Here is a 22,278-nt window from a genome sequence, read left to right as displayed (position 1 = left end):
CCGCCCAGGTGCTCACCCCATCCCAGTCCTCCACCCCGGCCCGTCTTCACCCCCCCTAAAGTTCACCTCCCCCCAGCTCTCCCCCCCCCCTGTCTCACGTCCCCCTGTCAATCATACCCCCCCCTGTCTCACCCCAACCCCCAAGTCTCTCCCCCCCCTGCCCCGCTGGCAAGTCTTCCCCCCCAAGTCTCTTCCCCCCCAATCTCTTCCCCCTCCAATCTCTCCCCCCAAGTCCTCTTCCACCCCCCTCCAATCTCTCCCTGCCAAGTCTCTCCCCCCTGTTCACCCTCCGCCCCTGTCTACCCCCTCCCGTTTCTCACCCCCCGCTCACCCCCAAGTTCTCCCCCCATGCCCCCTGCAAGGTCCTCTCTCACCGCCCAAATCTCTCCCCCCCAAATCTCTTCCCCCGCCCAAATTCTCCCCCCAAGTCTCTTCCCTCCCCAAGTCTCTCCCCCCCAAGTTCTCCCCCCCCCCAAGGGTCCCTCTCCCCCCCCCAAGTTCTCCCCCCCAAGTCTTCTCCCCCCCCAGTCTCTCCCCCCCCCAAGTTCTCTCCCCCGCAAGTCTACCCTCCCAAGTTTCCCCCCCCCAAGTCTCTCCCCCCCCCAATCTCAACCCCCGCCCAAGTCTCACCCCCCAAGTCTCTCCCCCCCAGTTCCCCCCCAGCTCCCCCTGCACTCCGCTCCATATCCCTTCATAATGTGCACTCCCACCCACCCAGCTCCCTGCAACTCCCTCTGCTCCCCTCCGCCTCCCTTCCCGTCACTAGTGCTCTCCATTCCCTTGCTGTATTATCTCAGTGGTCCATCTTGCCTTCTGCCCAGTCACTTGCAGCTGGTGCACTCAAGCCTTCCTGCTGCATTTCTTTCCTTTGCCCATCTCTCTGCTCCCTGCACACTTCACTCCCCTCTGCCTTTTCTCCGCCCCCCTGCATCTGTGTGCACCATCTAATGTGTCAGGGCAGGGCTCCCTCATCCTTTTTTACCTGTGAGCCAACACATTCATATGTAAAAATGACTTGGGGAGCAAGCACAAGCATAAAACATGTTCTGGGGTGCAGAACTAACTGTTATTGGCTATTTGGCAAGCCCCTGTAAATGACTGGCAGCCTACATGAGGCTCTGTTTGGCAGTACACTTGTTTTATGCAATAACACTTGCCCAAAAACCAGGAATTTCAAATAATAACTCCCTGGTTTGAGCCCACTGGGAGCAACAAATCCTAGGGGGTTGGGGAGAAACATGTTGCTTAGGAAGGCTTACTGGTTGGGGTCACTTGCTGTAGGGTATTGCTAACTTCTGCTCCACATAGTAAGCAAGCAGCGAGAACTGCACTGGCTGCACTAGTTTAGGCTCCCTGGTGATAAGAACCCAGTGTTTTTTCCACCAACCTCCATCATATCCCAACTCCTTTCCAGCTCCTGTCTGCCTTTGCTTTAGTTTCCTGCTGTTCCAGATACGTCTGTTCAGGCCTGCTGCATTTTGCACCTTGTGTAATCCATAACCCACTGACCCACCCACCTCGCGGCACATCCAGCTGCCTTCTGTCCCTTATTCTAATCCATTCCCTGCATACTGTAACTCCAGCTGCATTTGGCTTCTTGCTCCAGTCCTCTGTAATGCTCACTATGCTGCCTTCTGTTTGGCTTTTGCTTCTCGTCTCTGTTCTGTGAGGCCTGAATTGGTGTTGCACCCAAACCTGCCTTCTCCTCAGGCCTGACTTTTTGCTTAGTCTTGAATGCACTTGCTGCTGTTTATCACAGCCCCTTTGGCTTTTCAGCTCCAGTCCTATGGCATTGTGTACTCCAAGCCCCAGTAACATGTGGCTCACTTCTCCTCCAACCCTTGCCCTCATGTGTATCTATTCAGTCCTCCAGTTCCTGACTGCATTGTGTACTCCAAACCCCAGAGTAACTGTGCCTGTACTCTAACTCCTCCAAGCACCTCGGCCCTTCCCCCACGAAGTTGTTCGTTTGCTTCCATGTGTATCATCAGGTCAGCTCCGTCCTATGGCAATTGTGTTCGCCTCACTTCCTCCAAACCCCCCGTAACATGTGGCTTACCTTCTCCTCCCAACGCTAGCTACAGCTCTCGTTGCCCCCAAATGTGTCTCTATTCAGAGCTCGCCAGTCCTATATATGGCACCAATTGTGGTATACTCCAGGTCGGATTTCTTCTGCGCAACCCGGCCACGATAATCCCATGGTGGCTTGATCAACCTTTTCCCGAAGCTACTCCTCAACGTCCCTGCCCCCCATGAGGATGTACTATTCACAGCTCTCATCCTATGGCGAATTGTGTTCTCGCAAAACCCCCTCATGCAGCCAAGTAACATGTGGCCTGGCTACCGTTCTCCTGATCTCTCCTTCTCACCACACGCCGGAGAACGGGCAAAGGAAAAGAATAATCGCTGAAGTCATGGGTTCTGGAGTGTGCCGGGTCACACGTCTGGGATCTGTACCTATTGCCCACAACTCAGGGATGAGGCGCCACAGAAAAAACCAACTGGGGATGGAGCATAACTCTTGATTAGCTGACAATGAGAATATACACTCATGCCAGGTTGCACCATCCTAGGCGAGTTTGTGTAATGGGAGATATGTTAGCTGTCGGCACCCATGTTACCTTACCCTGTTGTGGGGTGGGTACTCAAGGTCAGAACACAACTGCCAATAGGACTGTGGACGCAGCTGAAACGCATAACATGGGGCAAGGTTGCGGGAGGAGAAGGTCCAACATCACCTTCGCAAGCGGTTGGAGAACAACAAATACCACTAAGCTGCATCTGGAGTCTGCATTAATCATAATATGGTGGCCAAAATGGGTGGAGGATCGCACATATGGTGCAGCCACATGTTATCTGGCGCCGGGAGACCACAAATCCACTCAGTCGTGGAGCTGTATATAGATACATTACATGTTGCAAGGGGTTGGAGCAGACGTATGTAGCCCATGATATCTCATCCTTGGGGTGGAATGTTACACCAACTGCCAGTAGTACTAGAGTCCTCACGAGATAGTATACAAATCACTCACCGGGGAGATAGGGGTTGCAGAGAAAGGGTGCCACATTTACTGGGGTTTGGAGTCCACAATGCCATAGGAACTGGAGCTGAGCAAAGGGCTTGATAAACAGCAGCAAAGGTGCATTAATAGACTAAGCAAAAAAAGTCAGCCTGAGGAGAAGGCAGTTGGGTGCAACACCTCAAGTCAGGGCTCAAAGTAACAGAGACGAGAAAAAGCCAAACAGAAGCAGCATAAAGGGTGGGAGCATACAGAGGACTGAGGAGCAGAAAGCCAAATGCAGCTGGGAAGTTACAGTATTCGGGAACTGGATAGAATAGGACGGAAGGAGCTGGATGTGCGCGGGGTGGGTACAGTGGGCTTGGTACCTGTACACCCAAGGTCAAAAGAGCAGCAGACCTGGTAAAGAGCGATATCTGCAGTACAAGCAGGAAACTAAGTAGTCAAAAGGCAGACAGGAGCGGAAAAGGACGTGGGATATGATAGACGGTGGCCTGGATAATAAACACTGGTCTGAGTCTGCAACCCAGGGGCCTAACGGCAGGCCATGCTGCAGTTCCTGCCCTGACTTTGTCAACTCGTGAGCAGATCGGTAGCATACCCTAACCAGTGATACCCACAGTAACTCTAAAGCTAGACCATGTTGCTCCCCACCCCTGAGGATGTTGCTCCCAGTGGGTCTCAACACAGGGAGCTTATTTTTAGAGTACAGTATCCTGGAGGTTTAGTCAGGGCAATGTCCCGTCTGAATTATCGCGATAAAAACCAAGTGATGACTGCAAACAGAGCCTACGACATAGAGCCTGTGCCACCGTCCACTATACAGGGGTGCCGACAATAGCCAATAACCAGTTATTATCTGGCTCACCCCCTAGGAACATGTTTTATGCTATTGTGTTGCTCGCACCCAAAGTCTCTTTACCATAATGAAATGTTGCTTCCACGAGGTAAAAAGGCTTGAGCGATCACTTGCCCCTACTACCATTCAGTGTGCCACAATCAGATGCGCTACGAGAGCTGGCGGAGGAAATCTAACGCGCAGCAGGAGTGACACAGTGTCCAGGACGAGGATGGAGGCAAACAGGGAACGAGGTACAATAGCCAGCAGGCAGGTATGAGTGGCACACGCTGCAAGATGAGCTCATGGGGCACCAGAGAAGGCAAACTGGAACCCGCACTGAGATCAATACAGCAGGGACAAATGGAAGACAGACACCATTATGACGGGAAGCGAGAGCGGCAAGTGGAGGGAGACAGAGAGGGCAGTGCAGGAGGGAGGGTGGGACTGGGCTTGGGAGTGCACATTCACTATGAACCGGATATCTGGACTGGAGGGGGACATGCAGAGGGGATGCTAGGGCTGTGGGAGACTGGGGGGGAGTCGAACTCTGGGGGGAGGAGGGTGAGATACTTGGGGGGGGTGAGACTTGTGGGCGGGGACGAGCAGTACTTGGGGGGGCGACGGAGTACGCACCTATGCGCGAGGCGCGGATAGACTTTGGGGCGCAGTGGAGAGACAACTTCTCGGGAAGAGGGGGCATAAGACCTCTGGCAGTGGGGAGGGGAGTAGAGCACCATTGGCGCGGATGAGGGAGAGACTTGCGCCGGAGGTAGGCCGTGCAGACAGACTTGCGCGAGGCGCAGCGGCACGAGACTTGATGGGCGAGGTATGAGAGACCTTGGGGGGGGGAAGAGACTTGGGGGGGGAAGAGGTTTGGGGCGGGGGACAGAGATTTTGCGGGGGAAGAGACTTTGGGGGGCGAGAGAGACTGCAGGGGGCAGGGGGGGAACGACTTGGGGGGTGAGACGGGGGGGGTGAGTACGGTGGGGTGAGACAGGGGGGGGTGTAGAACAGTCGGACTTCTCGCCATGCACACAGCGTGTTCGCCCACTGCATGTCCCATTAGCACACGCACTGTGCAATCTGATTTTGCAAACACTCACAATTTACCCCAATTTCAGAGGACAATGGTAACTATGCCCATATGCCCACCTGCATCTCTTCCTCCCTGACTCCTGATTGGCCACTCTGGTCCTTGTTCCCCCCTTTTCCTCTCTGTTGCCCATACTCTGTTCCCCGTATGCTAATTTGCCCCCCGTTGCCCCTCGGAACGGTGCCAGGGTGAGCACCTGGGGCGGGTGAGCCCACACAGGCAGGACGATGGCACCTCTTTTCCCAATAGAAAGGGTTTGGCACAGAGTCTGCTCTGGATCATGGGACGAAGAGAAAGAGTTGGCTGCAGGGCAAGTGCCCTTGTGAACTGGAGAGGTCGGGGGAGCGGAGTACAAGGCATCAACGGCTGGGTGCGTGGGGGAGGGACGCAAGCGACATTCGGCGGGCGAGCAGCTAGCTCTCACGCCAGGCACAACCGCTAGCAAGTCACCTCATGTGGGGGACTGAGCGTGAAGAGCTTGACGGGGGCGCAGCTGTCGCTATGGGGGAGGTGCAAGGAGGAACCACGGTGCTCTGCACCTTTTGGCGGGTGCGGGAACAAGAGAATTGTTGGTGGAGGTGTGGAATAGAACACTGTAATTCCATTTGAGGTGGGGAGTAGGGGTAATGAGAAAAATGGAACTACTTGGGGCTAAGTGGGTCCCATTTTCCTTCACTCATTTATATGTAGGGCTTGTGCCTGTGACGGTCAATGCTTGGACGGGCTGACTGACATAATTGCATGTGGGTTTGTCCTTATGTGGCTAGATAAGTCAGCCTGAGAAGCAGTGATGGGAGTCTCAGAGGGACTAGTAACTGATTGCATTGTAGCTGTGGCAGATTCATAAAGAAGGAGAAGATCCTTTAGAAAGACGGAGGGAGGCAGGAGGACATGTATTGGAGGAGAAGCTGGAGGCGGGGCGAACGAGGGGAGGGTGGGCGGGACGGGGGTTGGCGGTGCACCATGAAATGTGAGGCCAGCAGGGAAGTGCCACAGGGCGGACCCCCTCTGGCGGAGCGCGTCGAGCAGAGGCGGAGCAACGTCTGCCGGGAGGGGCGCTTTCTCTCACGAAGGGAGGAGCTTACAGCTGCAGAGGGGAACACCAGAGGAGGAAAAAAGTAAAAAAAAAAGGAAAAAATTTTATAAGGCTTTGCTTTTTTGGACCGAGCGGGAGAAGGCTCAGGAGGTCGGGAGTCTAAGTAGGAAATTGCGGAAGAAGGAGGTTTGAGAATCTGGAGGGGAGGGAGGAAGCAGACGAACAGGGCAGATCAATACTCTCGCGGTCTACCCGCAGTATTAAGAGAGAGAATGATGAAATGAGATCATGTCGGGACAGAGAAGCAAAACGGAAAGAAAACAAAACTTTCTAGAGAATGAGGATCGAATCAGAGCGATGTATAGAGCAGGGTGGCCCCAGCCTGTGGCTAAACTACAACTCCCAGCATCCAAGGGGAACATTAAAGAGAGACGCAAGTTAGAAACAGTGAGAAGAACAACTAGGAATGCGCCATGTTTCTCTGTTGGGCCTTTTCCCCAGCAAACTGGTCAGAACAGAAAAGCGGCGGTGTCTGTAACAATGCACATCTATGCACTCCTCTGTCTGTTCTGGCAAAGAGAAACCGTCCTGTTTGATTTGTGGTACCCTGAGATGTGTTTGTGAGGCAGGAAGGAAGTAGGAGCAGCAAGATGAGTACCGGGAAATACACTCCCCCTGTGCCAGCGCCAAAAGTGACTCCAATGCACTCAGAAGTGTAGTACTTTGCATAGTATTACCCTATGGTTATATCCCACTCTCGTTAGTTATTTATACGTAGTGTTACGTAGGCATAAACCTTGTCTGTCTGTATATCCTGTTTCCTTATCATGCAGAATTGCAGTAACTGCCATTAAAATGTTCCAGCCCAGCCCGCTGCCTCCTGGCCCATCTCCCTGTTAGATCCCAGCAATGTGTTCCAGCCCAGCCCGCTGCCTCCTGGCCCATCTCCCTGTTAGATCCCAGCAATGTGTTCCAGCCCAGCCCGCTGCCTCCTGGCCCATCTCCCTGTTAGATCCCAGCAGTGTGTTCCAGCCCGCTGCCCCCTGGCCCATCTCCCTGTTAGATCCCAGCAATGTGCTCCAGCCCAGCCCGCTGCCTCCTGGCCCATCTCCCTGTTAGATCCCAGCAATGTGTTCCAGCCCAGCCCGCTGCCCCCTGGCCCATCTCCCTGTTAGATCCCAGCAATGTGTTCCAGCCCGCCGCCTCCTGGCCCATCTCCCTGTTAGATCCCAGCAGTGTGTTCCAGCCCGCCGCCTCCTCCTGGCCCATCTCCCCGTTAGATCCCAGCAATGTGTTCCAGCCCAGCCCGCTGCCCCCTGGCCCATCTCCCTGTTAGATCCCAGCAATGTGTTCCAGCCCGCCGCCTCCTGGCCCACCTCCCTGTTAGATCCCAGCAGTGTGTTCCAGCCCGCCGCCTCCTCCTGGCCCATCTCCCTGTTAGATCCCAGCAATGTGTTCCAGCCCAGCCCGCTGCCTCCTGGCCATCTCCCTGTTAGATCCCAGCAATGTGTTCCAGCCCACCGCCTCCTGGCCCCGCTCCCTGTTAGATCCCAGCAATGTGTTCCAGCCCAGCCTGCTACATGAGGTAAATATCCCTGCCCTAACCCCCTGTAAGACGTCTTTAAAACAAACCAGTTCATCCCACTGCATGAGTAATAGACTTCATGCTCCTTCCCCCTGTATCCACCATCACAGTACTGTAGCCCAGGCCACTGCTTGCCCCAAACGCTACAGGCCCATGTCACTTTCATTTGTTACCACTAAGTGAGAGGGTGACAACACACAATTTTCCCACCAATCACCTTTTATAGTAGGCAAAGTCAGATGCCACTGTGGCATGGCCGGTAGAATTAGCCCATAATGGGAGCAGTAGAACCTGTGGGATTGCGCCTCTGTACAGAGAGATAACATGGGCTTTGCACTAATCACTATGCAGTAAGGTGCTTGTTGAGTATAGTAGCACTTTAGGCAGGGCAGGATTATTATCCTTGTTGGGGACAAGACTAGAACTTTCTGCTATAGTTCCAGGAAAAACAGCACGTTAGCATGCCATTCAAACAGTGTTGGATTTCTGTAGAACACTGATTTACTAATGCACAATATATATGCCATAGCACCGCGGGCTACTGAGATCTGTAATGTTATACAAGGCTGGGCTTAGACATATGGGGAGAGAGGTTAGAATCCCAGTTTAAAGGGGAAATGTATATTTCATGGGTGTTCAACCTGTGACTGTTCAGCTGTTGTTGTACTACAGCTCTCAGCATCAGACTGCCTACATGAGATCCTGCAATTCAGTCCAGCGACAGCTAGAGGGCAGCAGGTTGGACATGCTCCTTGTATATACCATAAATATAGGTCAATTGTTATAAAAACATAACATGTCCTTTTGTGATTTTATAGACATTTTTTTTCTTTCTGTGATACTGAGGCTCCAGGGCCCAACCCTAAATCCACCCTTGGGTGGAAACAAATTCCACCAGACTCTCTTTCTCTTTGTAACTGCAAATGGCTTAGCAAGAGCCCCCGGCCGCTTTCTAATATAAATTTATTTTTGTAATAAATGTATAGCAAATATTTTTAATGTAGTGAACATTTTCTATATATACATATATAATATACTGGGACTCCGCTGAGTGAATGCGCAAGGATCAGCCATGTTATTAGTAAGAGATGTGATGCGATTGGCTGCGACGGTATCAGGACTGACTGATTGACTTTTGTGAGTTTTTTTTTTTTAATTTTGACTGAAATAAAATGTCTAAGATATTCCGTGCTGCCTTCAAGTGTTCCCTTCTGATGGAAGCCGATAGTGATGACTTCATGGTAGGGACCCCCCGCAAACCCTGGTTTAGATTTCAGCAACAGATGGGAAATAGGTCAGACCTTCATGTAATATTTGACAACAAACTCCTCAGTGTTGACTCCTGCCATATAGAAATAGCCAGCAGGAAGGGGCTGAACTGATTGGCTCTGATAGATATTGGGTGAGCTCACATCCTATAAAGGATATTGACGTTATATAGGTAGTAATGTGCCTGCCGATCAGTATATTATTTTATTGATTGGTGGCACAGGCCAGAGGTGGGCCGACCCAGAAAGTATGTGGGTCAGTGGTTTGGGCACCCCCAGCGTAAGGTGACACAGGAGTTGTTATGGAATGTGCAGACTTTTCCTTCCTATGTAAGGTGACACAGACAGGGGGTGGTTGTCAGGGAATGTGCAATCTGTCAATTTCCCCCGGTAGGGTAACCGAGATGGGAATCCCTCCTCCCCCATAGGCTCCGTGTGTAGCAAACACAGCAATGGCTAGAAGCTGAAATATTAAATCCTTTCAGTCGGTTTCTGGTCATGTGAAATGTATTATTTGGGCTGAATTATATAGCTGTCCCTTTCCCCCTATCAGTTGCTGACTCAGAAGCTGCCAGCTGACTCATGAGTGTGGGCCTGGGCTCTGACCTGCAGTTTCTGGACACGCTTGGGAGACAAAAACACTGCCGAATCACGACTTTACTGCTGTGCCATGAACCCCCCCCCTGCCCGAGGGAATTGTTCCTCAAACCTCAACAGGACTAAACCTTGTTTCGTACGATATTCGGTGCGTGTATGGTATGTTGGCGAGTCGACCAATATCGCAGGAAGCTGCTGATATCGGCCGACTCGCCGATCGGACCAGTTTGAAAATTTTGATCGGGCGCCATAGAAGGTGTCTGACCAAAATCTCCCTTCAGCGCTGAATCGGCAGAAGGAGGTCGAAATCCAATTGTTTCTACCTCCTTACCTGCCGATTCAGCTCTGAATGGTGTGTGGCGGATCTGACGATGTTTCGTGCGACTATCGTCAGATCGCCACGTGTATGGCCAGCTTAAACCATAGATTGGGCCCTGTAGCACCTGTACATAGTTTCTAAAATTCTGATATCTACCCTGTATAAGCAATTTGTACAGCAAGTAACTTGCCACTCCCATGATAGATCCCATGATAGATCTTGCAGTCAGGGCCGATTGTGGATCTCCCAGATACAAGATAAGGACATACAGTGCCGGCTGTTGTGTTCTCTCTCTCTCACACACAAATCAAACATGAGGTTGTGAAATACACAAATGATTACCCCCTGCGGGGCGAGGGATACATGGAAACACACACCCTGTTACAGGCGAGGTGAAATGAGGATTACATTATCTTATGCCTTGCTAGATATGTTGGGTTCAGAATGAGCACCCTGCATTTCTGATTTTGTAGAGTGTAAGCTCTTTTGGGGAGGGCTCTCTTCACCTCCTGTATCGGTTATAGATTGCTTCATGTGTAAAGGTCCCCATACACGGGCCGATTCTAGCTGCCGATATGGGTCCCTTAGACAGATTCGGCAGCTAATCGGCCCGTGTATGGGCACTACCGACTGATATCTGGCCTGAAATTGGGCAGGATAGGAAATCTAGTCGGATCGGGGACTGCATCGGCTTGTTGATGTGGCCCCCGGACTGACTTTGCCTGTACCCGTCATTATAATTCGATCGTTTGGCTCCAGGGCCAAACGATCAAATTAGCCTGGATTCTCCCGATATCGCCCACCCGTAGGTGGGGATATTGGGAGAAGAAGTCGCCAAGTGCGCAAATCTGCCAGTGTATGGGGACATTTACTCTGTACGTCCAATGTATGTAACTCACTTATTGTACAGCGCTGCAGAATATGTTGGTGCTTTATAAATACGTTAATAATAATAAAGCCTGGGGGGGGGGGAGCAACATGGCAGCTACCACATGAATGCTCCATATACAGATTTTCAGTGTGGCCAGTGTGGCCCCTGCCTGTGTTGTGCTATTTACCACAAGGGGTATATATAAGGGCAAGGCCAGGTAAATAGATGTGACAATGGGGTAAGCAGAGCCTGTGGCTGGAGGTATTGGGGCTCCATTGCTAATAAATGTCAGTATATCCCATTGCCACAGACTAGGGCCCCTGGAATGATTCAGTGAGTTGGGCCCCTGGCAGGACAGGTCCCATAATGCACCACGCCTAGTTAGGGAGCGTTCAGGTAATAACCCTGCCTAAAATAAATGCACTCAGACATGTTGCTAATTCGGGGTTGTTGTTATTACAACACATTTAATAGCATACTGGCAGTGTGGGAGTGGGAGATACCATTGGCAGGATACAGTAGGGGGGGGCACTCACTAACAGCAATACTTCGGCTCTGGGAGTGACCGTACAGCATAGTAAGACCCCCCCCCTGCCCCAGCTCTAGTTGGGGGGTGCTATTACCGAGCCCTTTGCAGTCACACGATGCCAGGCTCTGTGCCCGAAAGCAAGATGGCGGCGGGGGAGTGGGAGGCGGCAGTGCGCACGCCCCGGGAGCTGAGTCACGCGCGTGCCCGTGCGGGTGCATGAGAGCTGCGGGACTGGGGGAAGTTTCAGAGCTGAGACACAGGGACACCGAACTGCTGTACGTATTTACCCCCCGCTGTTACCCCTCTACCCCCCCCCCCGCCCCGGGGCAGCAGCCCCACTGCCCCCCCCCCCTTTCTGCTTCCGATTCTCTCCGGATCCGATCTGTCCCCGAACCCCCGCTCCGCATCTTCCCATTGTCCCTCCGCCTCCCCACTTACCGGCACCCCGATACTGTCTCTGTGCCCCCGGAACCCCCTGTTCCCCGGCCGGGTAATGCCCTGGTTTCCCCACACTTCTTCCCTCCCAGTTACTGGCTCCGTACCCTCCCCATCTTACTGCGCCTCTCTCTGCGCCCTGTGTCCTGATAGCGCCCTGTGTCCTGATAGCGCCCTGAGACTGGCACCCCTTCATTGTTACTGTGGCACCCCTTCATTGTCACTGTGGCACCCCTTCATTGTCACTGTGGCACCCCTTCATTGTTACTGTGGCACCCCTTCATTGTTACTGTGGCACCCCTTCATTGTTACTGTGGCACCCCTTCATTGTTACTGTGGCACCCCTTCATTGTTACTGTGGCACCCCTTCATTGTCACTGGTGCACCCCTTCATTGTCACTGTGGCACCCCTTCATTGTCACTGTGGCACCCCTTCATTGTCACTGTGGCACCCCTTCATTGTCACTGTGGCACCCCTTCATTGTCACTGTGGCACCCCTTCATTGTCACTGTGGCACCCCTTCATTGTCACTGTGGCACCTCTTTCATTGTCACTGTGGCACCCCTTCATTGTCACTGTGGCACCCCTTCATTGTCACTGTGGCACCCCTTTATTGTCACTGTGGCACCCCTTCATTGTTACTGTGGCACCCCTTCATTGTCACTGTGGCACCCCTTTATTGTCACTGTGGCACCCCTTTATTGTTACTGTGGCACCCCTTCATTGTTACTGTGGCACCCTTCATTGTCACTGTGGCACCCCTTCATTGTCACTGTGGCACCCCTTCATTGTCACTGTGGCACCCCTTCATTGTCACTGTGGCACCCCTTCATTGTCACTGTGGCACCCCTTCATTGTCACTGTGGCACCCCTTCATTGTTACTGTGGCACCCCTTCATTGTCACTGTGGCACCCCTTCATTGTCACTGTGGCCACCCCTTCATTGTCACTGTGGCACCCCTTCATTGTCACTGTGGCACCTCTTGGCACCCCTTCATTGTCACTGTGGCACCCTTCATTGTCACTGTGGCACCCCTTCATTGTCACTGTGGCACCCCTTCATTGTTACTGTGGCACCCCTTCATTGTCACTGTGGCACCCCTTTATTGTCACTGTGGCACCCCTTCATTGTCACTGTGGCACCCCTTCATTGTCACTGTGGCACCCCTTATTGTCACTGTGGCACCCCTTTATTGTCACTGTGGCACCCCTTTATTGTCACTGTGGCACCCCTTTATTGTCACTGTGGCACCCCTTCATTGTCACTGTGGCACCCCTTCATGTCACTGTGGCACCCCTTCATTGTCACTGTGGCACCCTTCATTGTCACTGTGGCACCCTTCATTGTCACTGTGGCACCCCTTCATTGTCACTGTGGCACCCCTTCATTGTCACTGTGGCACCCCTTCATTGTCACTGTGGCACCCCTTCATTGTCACTGTGGCACCCCTTCATTGTCACTGTGGCACCCCTTCATTGTCACTGTGGCACCCCTTCATTGTCACTGTGGCACCCCTTCATTGTCACTGTGGCACCCCTTCATTGTCACTGTGGCACCCTTTATTGTCACTGTGGCACCCCTTCATTGTCACTGTGGCACCCCTTCATTGTCACTGTGGCACCCCTTTATTGTCACTGTGGCACCCCTTCATTGTCACTGTGGCACCCCTTCATTGTCACTGTGGCACCCCTTCATTGTCACTGTGGCACCCCTTCATTGTCACTGTGGCCACCTCTTTATTGTCACTGTGGCACCCCTTCATTGTCACTGTGGCACCCCTTCATTGTCACTGTGGCACCCCTTCATTGTCACTGTGGCACCCCTTCATTGTCACTGTGGCACCCCTTCATTGTCACTGTGGCACCCCTTCATTGTCACTGTGGCACCTCTTTATTGTCACTGTGGCACCCCTTCATTGTCACTGTGGCACCCCTTCATTGTCACTGTGGCACCCCTTTATTGTCACTGTGGCACCCCTTCATTGTTACTGTGGCACCCCTTCATTGTCACTGTGGCACCCCTTTATTGTCACTGTGGCACCCCTTTATTGTTACTGTGGCACCCCTTCATTGTTACTGTGGCACCCCTTCATTGTCACTGTGGCACCCCTTCATTGTCACTGTGGCACCCCTTCATTGTCACTGTGGCACCCCTTCATTGTCACTGTGGCACCCCTTCATTGTCACTGTGGCACCCCTTCATTGTCACTGTGGCACCCCTTCATTGTCACTGTGGCACCCCTTCATTGTCACTGTGGCACCCCTTCATTGTCACTGTGGCACCTCTTATTGTCACTGTGGCACCCCTTCATTGTCACTGTGGCACCCCTTCATTGTCACTGTGGCACCCCTTATTGTCACTGTGCACCCCTTCATTGTTACTGTGGCACCCCTTCATTGTCACTGTGGCACCCCTTTATTGTCACTGTGGCACCCCTTTATTGTTACTGTGGCACCCCTTCATTGTTACTGTGGCACCCCTTCATTGTCACTGTGGCACCCCTTTATTGTCACTGTGGCACCCCTTTATTGTTACTGTGGCACCCCTTTATTGTTACTGTGGCACCCCTTTATTGTCACTGTGCACCCCTTCATTGTCACTGTGGCACCCCTTCATTGTCACTGTGGCACCCCTTTATTGTCACTGTGGCACCCCTTTATTGTCACTGTGGCACCCCTTCATTGTCACTGTGGCACCCCTTCATTGTCACTGTGGCACCCCTTTATTGTCACTGTGGCACCCCTTCATTGTCACTGTGGCACCCCTTCATTGTCACTGTGGCACCCCTTCATTGTCACTGTGGCACCCCTTCATTGTCACTGTGGCACCCCTTCATTGTCACTGTGGCACCCCTTCATTGTCACTGTGGCACCCCTTTATTGTCACTGTGGCACCCCTTCATTGTCACTGTGGCACCCTTCATTGTCACTGTGGCACCCCTTTATTGTCACTGTGGCACCCCTTCATTGTCACTGTGCACCCCTTCATTGTCACTGTGGCACCCCTTCATTGTTACTGTGGCACCCCTTCATTGTTCACTGTGGCACCTCTTTATTGTCACTGTGGCACCCCTTCATTGTCACTGTGGCACCCCTTCATTGTCACTGTGGCACCCCTTCATTGTCACTGTGGCACCCCTTCATTGTCACTGTGGCACCCCTTCATTGTCACTGTGGCACCCCTTCATTGTCACTGTGGCACCCCTTCATTGTCACTGTGGCACCCCTTCATTGTCACTGTGGCACCCCTTCTTGTCACTGTGGCCCCCTTCATTGTCACTGTGGCACCCCTTTCATTGTCACTGTGGCACCCCTTCATTGTCACTGTGGCACCCCTTTATTGTCACTGTGGCACCCCTTCATTGTTACTGTGGCACCCCTTTCATTGTTACTGTGGCACCCCTTCATTGTTACTGTGGCACCCCTTCATTGTCACTGTGGCACCCCTTTATTGTCACTGTGGCACCCCTTTATTGTCACTGTGGCACCCCTTTATTGTCACTGTGGCACCCCTTCATTGTTACTGTGGCACCCCTTCATTGTTACTGTGGCACCCCTTCATTGTCACTGTGGCACCCTTTATTGTCACTGTGGCACCCCTTTATTGTCACTGTGGCACCCCTTTATTGTCACTGTGGCACCCCTTATTGTTACTGTGGCACCCCTTCATTTACTGGCACCCCTCATGTCACTGTGGCACCCCTTCATTGTCACTGTGGCACCCCTTTATTGTCACTGTGGCACCCCTTTATTGTCACTGTGGCACCCCTTCATTGTCACTGTGGCACCCCTTCATTGTCACTGTGGCACCCCTTTATTGTCACTGTGGCACCCCTTCATTGTCACTGTGGCACCCCTTCATTGTCACTGTGGCACCCCTTTATTGTCACTGTGGCACCCCTTCATTGTCACTGTGGCACCCCTTCATTGTCACTGTGGCACCCCTTCATTATTACTGCTTGCACCCCTCCAGTGTTAGGGCTGGCACCCCTTCATTATTACTGCTTGCACCCCTGCCAGTTGCACCATTAGCAGTAAATCCTGCTCACCCCTGAATGTTTCCTTTATCCCAGCTGCCCCTGCCCCAGAATATACCAGTCACTAAGTGAATGCCCCCCTGCCCCAGAATATACCAGTCCCTAAGAGAATGCCCCCCTGCCCCAGAATGTACCAGTCACTAAGTGAATGCCCCCCTGCCCCTGAATGTACCAGTCCCTAAGAGGATGCCCCCCTGCCCCTACCCCAGAATATACCAGTCACTAAGTGAATGCCCCCCTGCCCCAGAATATACCAGTCACTAAGTGAATGCCCCCCTGCCCCAGAATATACCAGTCACTAAGTGAATGCCCCCCTGCCCCAGAATGTACCAGTCCCTAAGAGAATGCCCCCCTGCCCCTGCCCCAGAATGTACCAGTCACTAAGTGAATGCCCCCCTGCCCCAGAATGTACCAGTGAATGCCCCCCTGCCAGCCGTGCCAGTGCCTACAACCCAAATGTTCAGTGCCTAGGGGGGGAGACACACAGAGCTACTAGTAGCAGTTCCCTGTTGTGGCTACTATTGGCAGTGGCACACGGGGAGATTTGTTGCCAGCCATATTGAATATTTATTGGGGGCCACAAATCTCCCCGACATGCCGTCCCAGCGGCAGGAATGTAAATGGCCAGTGGGATGGCTAACGGGTCGCTTCGGTTTTCCGAAGTCGCCTACAGTTGCCACTGCCCTGAGGCTTTCCCTACCTGCACTGTCAGTGCCACTCTCCCGGGTTCTATCAGTGCCTGCATGGCATACGCCCGTACCTTTACAGGCTGCAGGAGACAAATGGCAGGGCACCCCCCCCAGATATTTATGCCTGCAGCTTTCATATGTTTTCTGCTTTCTAACACTGCTCTCTCACACCCCCTGTGTTCCAGGGCTGGCAGTGCCCATCTGTCTCTTTGGTGCCTGCACTCTGTTTTGCACTTACATAATAACAGCTGTTGGGGGCGACACAGATCAGGCCCCCCCCAAACATTACCATCACCATTTGTATAGGGGCATCAGGTCACAAAGCACAATGGTAGGTGACATTGGCCAGTGCAGCCCAGTCCCTCAGCCAAACATCCCAACACAATGTGCTTAATGCCAGGTACATTCCCACTGCTATAAAGGCCTGTTTCCCGGCACAGGGACAGCAGGTTTGGGGTGAAAATGACCCCATTTGTGCACCAGCCTTACAATACATTAACTACCGTGTATCTCTTGCTCCCTCTGGCGCCTGTGCTTTCACTGCTTGTGCTCCATCCAGGTGCCTGTGCTTTCACTGCTTGTGCTCCATCCAGGTGCCTGTGCTTTCACTGCTTGTGCTCCATCCAGGTGCCTGCACTTTCCCTGGTTGTGTCCATCCAGGTGCCTGCACTTTCTCTGGTTGTGTCCATCCAGGTGCCTGCACTTTCTCTGGTTGTGCTCCATCCAGGTGCCTGCACTTTCTCTGGTTGTGTCCATCCAGGTGCCTGCACTTTCTCTGGTTGTGTCCATCCAGGTGCCTGCACTTTCTCTGGTTTGTGCTCCATCCAGGTGCCTGCACTTTCTCTGGTTGTGCTCCATCCAGGTGCCTGCACTTTCTCTGGTTGTGTCCATCCAGGTGCCTGCACTTTCTCTGGTTGTGTCCATCCAGGTGCCTGCACTTTCTCTGGTTGTGCTCCATCCAGCTGCCTGCACTTTCTCTGGTTGTGCTCCATCCAGGTGCCTGCACTTTCTCTGGTTGTGCCCCATCCAGCTGCCTGCACTTTCTCTGGTTGTGCTCCATCCAGCTGCCTGCACTTTCTCTGGTTGTGCTCCATCCAGGTGCCTGCACTTTCTCTGGTTGTGCTCCATTTAGTACTTTCACTGCTTGTGCTCCATCAAGTGCCTGCACTTTCCCTGCCTGTGCTTTATCTGGTGTCTTCATTTTATTGTAAGTGCTCCATAAGGTGTCTGTGCTTTCACTGGTTGTGCTCCATCTGGCACCTGAGCTTTCTTTGGTTGTGCTCCATCTGGCACCTGAGCTTTCTTTGGTTGTGCTCCATCTGGCACCTGAGCTTTCTTTGGTTGTGCTCCATCTGGCACCTGAGCTTTCTTTGGTTGTGCTCCATCTGGCACCTGAGCTTTCTTTGGTTGTGCTCCATCTGGCACCTGAGCTTTCTTTGGTTGTGCTCCATCTGGCACCTGAGCTTTCTTTGGTTGTGCTCCATCTGGCACCTGAGCTTTCTTTGGTTGTGCTCCGTTTAGTACTTTCATTGCTTTTGTTCTATCAGGTGGTGCTTTTTCTACTTTTTGCCTCATCCGGTGTCTGTGCGCTTTAATCCACCCGCTCTCTTGCACATTCACCTGCTTCCCCTGTCCCCCACTCTTGCCCCATATGTAAGTCTCTGGTTTTGCTGCATCTGGTTCTGGCATTTTCCTCTTTTGCTCCATCCAGTTCCTGCAGTTTTTCTCTATGGAGTGTCATAGTTTCCCCCTGCTTATGCTTCACCCAGTGCCCATTCTGGTTCTTCGCAGTGTCTGTCCAGCCCCTTAGAGATGCCTGTGCTCTAACTTCTCATGCTTCTTTGCTTCTTCTTCTTCTTCTCTTTTCAGGGTTCTCTCTTCCCTCTCTGTTGAAGCCTTTGGGATTTCTTCTTGCTTACTATCAGGTTTGCTCTTCTCTCATTTTCCCAGTGTGTCCCAATGTCCCCCCTCACCCCTTGTCTTCTCATGATAACAGGAGGTGCATTCTTTCCACCCTCGCACACACACAGGCCCTGCAGGTACGGTGACACCGAATCCGGCGAGTTCCACTGCCGCACTAACCTGCTACTGATATCTCCCCTGAGAAACATGAACCTCTGCCCCTTCCTTTTCCAGCACTTTGGTTGGTGCCACTTTGAACCAGAGGGCTTTGTGCCGGCAGCTAATTAATGAGCGTGCCAATGAAAGTCCCTCCGTGGGGCTTTGGAGTCAGAAAGTAGGGTTCGGCTGCTGCTACATTTTTTATGGAGCCACTTAATATTTATTTATAGCTGGAATACATGGCTTCCGAAACACGATAGCCTCTTCAGTGGGAGATAAGGAACTGGAAGGGACTGCACTTGGGCTGAACTGAGAATGTGCCGGATGATTGGAGGGTTGGAAGATTTATACTTTCACCCACCTGAGTCTTCTTCCCTAGGCCCTGCCTCTGACCCAGCTGGGGATGATGGGAGCCCTGCAACTGATGCCACAGTGGGCTAACTGCTACAGGATAAAGGGCCAAGGTGACAGGCCCAGCAGTACCAGTATGGGCCCCCTCCCAATATCCCATGGCTGGGCACAAAGCTGCTCCCATACATGTAGCACTTGTGCCCAGACCTGCAGCAAAGTCACAGGGGACACTACTCCAGGCAACCCGTCCCTAACACTGCCTTTAATTGGAGCAGTAGGCAGACGTGCCCAACACGAGCCCTTTTTATAGGGTATACAGCTGTATATTGCCCCATAAACGGGTTTATTTAGCAATACAGGGCGGATATGCAGGCACTGGCTTTAGGGTGTGTAATGTCCGTGCCCTGTTTTAGTAACATAACCTTTCTGCTCTGTTTGCTCTAAGCGTAGATATATATATATTTATATTGCTGGGAGCTGCTGTATTGATTCCCCTGTACAGCACAGTATGAGGGTGTAGCTCATTGTATACTCACTTTTTCTGTGTATTTCTGTTATACCTATTGCATTTGTTTTCCCTTTTCTTTTATTTCTATTGGGAAAATATCCCAGTATGTCTTATAAAAAGTAATAATCTTCAGCAAAGGCATTTATCCCCGCTGTAGTATGTATTAATTAGTGTTTTGGCACAGATTTACCGGGGGGCTGCATATAGGGGCCCCTTAGCTTTGTCCTAGACCTGCCAGTGCCTTGGGTTAATTTTTGCCCCAAACAGAGTTATGAGTAATAGGAACATACGCTTATAGTATAGTATAGTTTGATTGGCCTAGAAGGAAGCTGATGTTTGATTGGTCAATAGGTGGTGTTGGTGGCAGAAGCAAGATAATATTTTGGTGCAGGAGTTTGCCCGGGACATTATTAGGCAAACTGCTATAGAGAATTCCATTGTGAAGCTGGTTTTTATAGCCATTGTCTGGGCATATGGACTGAAATTAGCCTCCGAGATGGCAGTGTTTATGGAAATGTGTGAATAAGAGGATTAGTGTCTTTCCCTTTCTGGTTCGGGAGTATAAATCTCCCCTAATAAAGGAGTTTAAGTGGAGGCGAGAGGCAGGGATCTTGCTTGTCGTGGGGCCGGCGGCAGGGAGGGAGGTTTGCAGCAGACTCTCATTAGGCTGCTGTACCTCCGGGCTAGTACAACAGCTGTATATTAAAGTTCATGGTTGGGGCTTTATCCTTTAAAGGAGAAGGAAAGGTAAAATACCAGGGGGGGGGGCACTCCGGTGATTCTAGATGCTTACCTGCTACCCCAGGGTACTGTTTTCGGACTGGGCCTGGGCTGGGACGGTTTTTGAAGAAGAGCAATGCCAGCCCTGGTAGCGGGTAACCATTGAGAATCTCTGGGGGGTACCTAACAACATAACCCCCCCCCTGATTATTTATCTTTTCTTCTTCTTTACTTTTTTTTTTTTTTTTTTTTAAGAGGAGGGTCGCTGACCCCGGCAACTAGAGAACATTCTACATTTCAGAAAAAAATGGCAGATGCCAGAACGTGGTCTCCTATGGGAACCCACCATTTTATGATTTCATTCTCGATTGGTTGAAATACACAGTAGGTTTCAATCGTTCTGCTGCTGATAGACGGATGTGGAAGGGAAATGGTTAAAGGGACGCTGTCACATGTTGCGGCTTCTTTACACACATTTAGAGTGAGTTGTTTTCCAACGAGTGCGGCGGTCCTGTTTGCTTTAGATCCCGAGGCTGCAAGGGCAGGCAGACTGGCAGGTTGGGTTGGCACAGGGCTGCCATGGAGCTGCCATCTTACTTACTGAATTACATTAAAGGACAACTAAAGCCACTGAAAGTTTAACCCCCCCCCCAGTGACACTAATTGATATCCTTGGACCCAATGGGGCTGGTGCTCCTTTCTGTAAACAAACCCATGGACCCTGGGAGCCACCATTTTCCTTTCCCAGCATTCCTTTGCTCCGGCACATACGCAGTACGGCGATTTTTCCTCACCAGGGGGGTTGCCTAACTGCTTTTATTGTCCTTTTAAGCCAGCATTAAGAGCCATTATTTCCATAAATCGAAAATGCCGGTTAAAAAGGAGGCGTGGCCTTTGAATCGTATCGTCTTGCTAGTTGGTTATATTTGGCACGTGGGAATTTGTGGTCGCCCCGCCCCTTCGGTCAAGCTTGTGGCAACCAAAAGGCCTGTGTAAACAGACATAGGAGTGCAATACGCGGGCTGGGTATGCCGTAGAGCAGCTGTGGGGGCGCTGGGACATTACCTGCCCCCGGCGGAGGCAACAGCCATACAGAGCACCTGGAGGCGGATGGGAAGCCGTCACTAGAGATGTGTGTGATGGTCACAAGTGCGTCATGTGCTGTCAGCCATTTGTTTTTGATAAACTTGTTTTGCAGGCACTGCGGGCTTGTTTGCTTTGCTTCCCTCAATGCTCCCTTTCTCTGCGTGGGCTTAACAGCAGCGTGGCCTTGCCTTACACACTGACTGCGGCTCTGTTCCCAAACATGTGTGGAATCTGTGCCGACACCATGAGGGGCTGCTGTTTGTGACTCGGGCACTACACTGCTTTATTCATCGCGGGCCGTGTTAGGCAGCGGCAGGAACATACAGGCCCCTGTGCTTGTAACGCTAGCGCTTCCTTATGGGGGGGTCTGCAAGCACTGGCGTTTATTATTCCCCCCGTGACCAGACCTTGTGATAGGGATAACTTTACCTTATTGACTCCTGGGCTCTGCTGCCCATACAATACATACAGTCGGGCAGTGAGTGCGGGGCTGTTGGTATGTGGGACACATGATACATACTGTTGTGCAGTGCTGGTCATATACAGGTATGGGATCCCTTATCCGGAAACCCATTATCCAGAAAGTTCCAAATTATGGAAAGCCCATCTCCCATAGACTCCATTATAAGCAAATAATTCTAATTTTTAAAAATGATTCCCTTTTCTCTGTAATAATAAAACAGTACCTGTACTTGATCCCAACTAAGATATAATTACCCCTTATTGGGGGCAGAACAATCCTATTGGGTTTATTCAATATTTGAATGATTTTTAGCAGACTTAAGTTATGGCGATCCAAATTACAGAAAGATCCCTTACTCGGAAAACCCCAGGTCCCCAGCCATTCTGGATAACAGGTCCCATACCTGTATACAGTAAGTGGCTCATTGGGTTTTTGTGGGCAGCGCACCTGCGGTTTACGTTCCAGCTATGCGGCCTCTGTGGAAATGTGTTGCCTGGGGGGCTTTAAAGACTCAAACATCAAAGTAGTGACTTTGTGACCCCTGTATAACTCACACACGCTGCTTATTGGCTGTCAGTCAAACATGACTTCCCATTGTAACCTCCTTTAATGTTCTGTATGACTTTGCCGTGCTGGTTGCGGTTAAAGGCCCCCTGGCAGCAGGAGTCTGTTTGTAAACCCAGCAGCCAGGTCAGTGTTCCGTGCTATACATTCAGGCCTTATAGGTCGAGTCAGATGAGACCGTTTCCCTGGTGCTTAGGTGCCACC

General features: G+C 51.8%; 1 protein-coding gene across 8 annotated transcripts in view; it reads left to right on the top strand.

Moving 5' to 3' along the window:
* Window positions 1–11,327: 11,327 nt before the first annotated feature.
* The window catches only part of prpsap1 (phosphoribosyl pyrophosphate synthetase-associated protein 1), a 32,524-nt gene continuing 21,573 nt past the window's right edge, over window positions 11,328–22,278 (top strand). Inside the window, exons 1-2 of one of the 8 annotated variants that reach the window (XM_012971586.3) lie at window positions 11,330–11,434; window positions 18,191–18,246. In XM_012971586.3, the coding sequence (XP_012827040.1) occupies window positions 11,376–11,434; window positions 18,191–18,246 (115 nt within the window). In that variant the 5' untranslated portion in view covers window positions 11,330–11,375. Of the gene's footprint in view, window positions 11,435–18,190; window positions 18,247–22,278 lie in introns of all 8 variants that reach the window. The other 7 variants (XM_012971587.3, XM_012971591.3, XM_031894009.1 and 4 more) reach the window with 7 other exon arrangements.

The sequence above is a fragment of the Xenopus tropicalis genome, chromosome 10, assembly GCF_000004195.4.
Source record: "Xenopus tropicalis strain Nigerian chromosome 10, UCB_Xtro_10.0, whole genome shotgun sequence".
Lineage (NCBI taxonomy): Eukaryota > Metazoa > Chordata > Amphibia > Anura > Pipidae > Xenopus > Xenopus tropicalis.
Note: the sequence above shows the minus strand (reverse complement) of the source record. Positions and strands in the feature narration are given on the sequence as shown.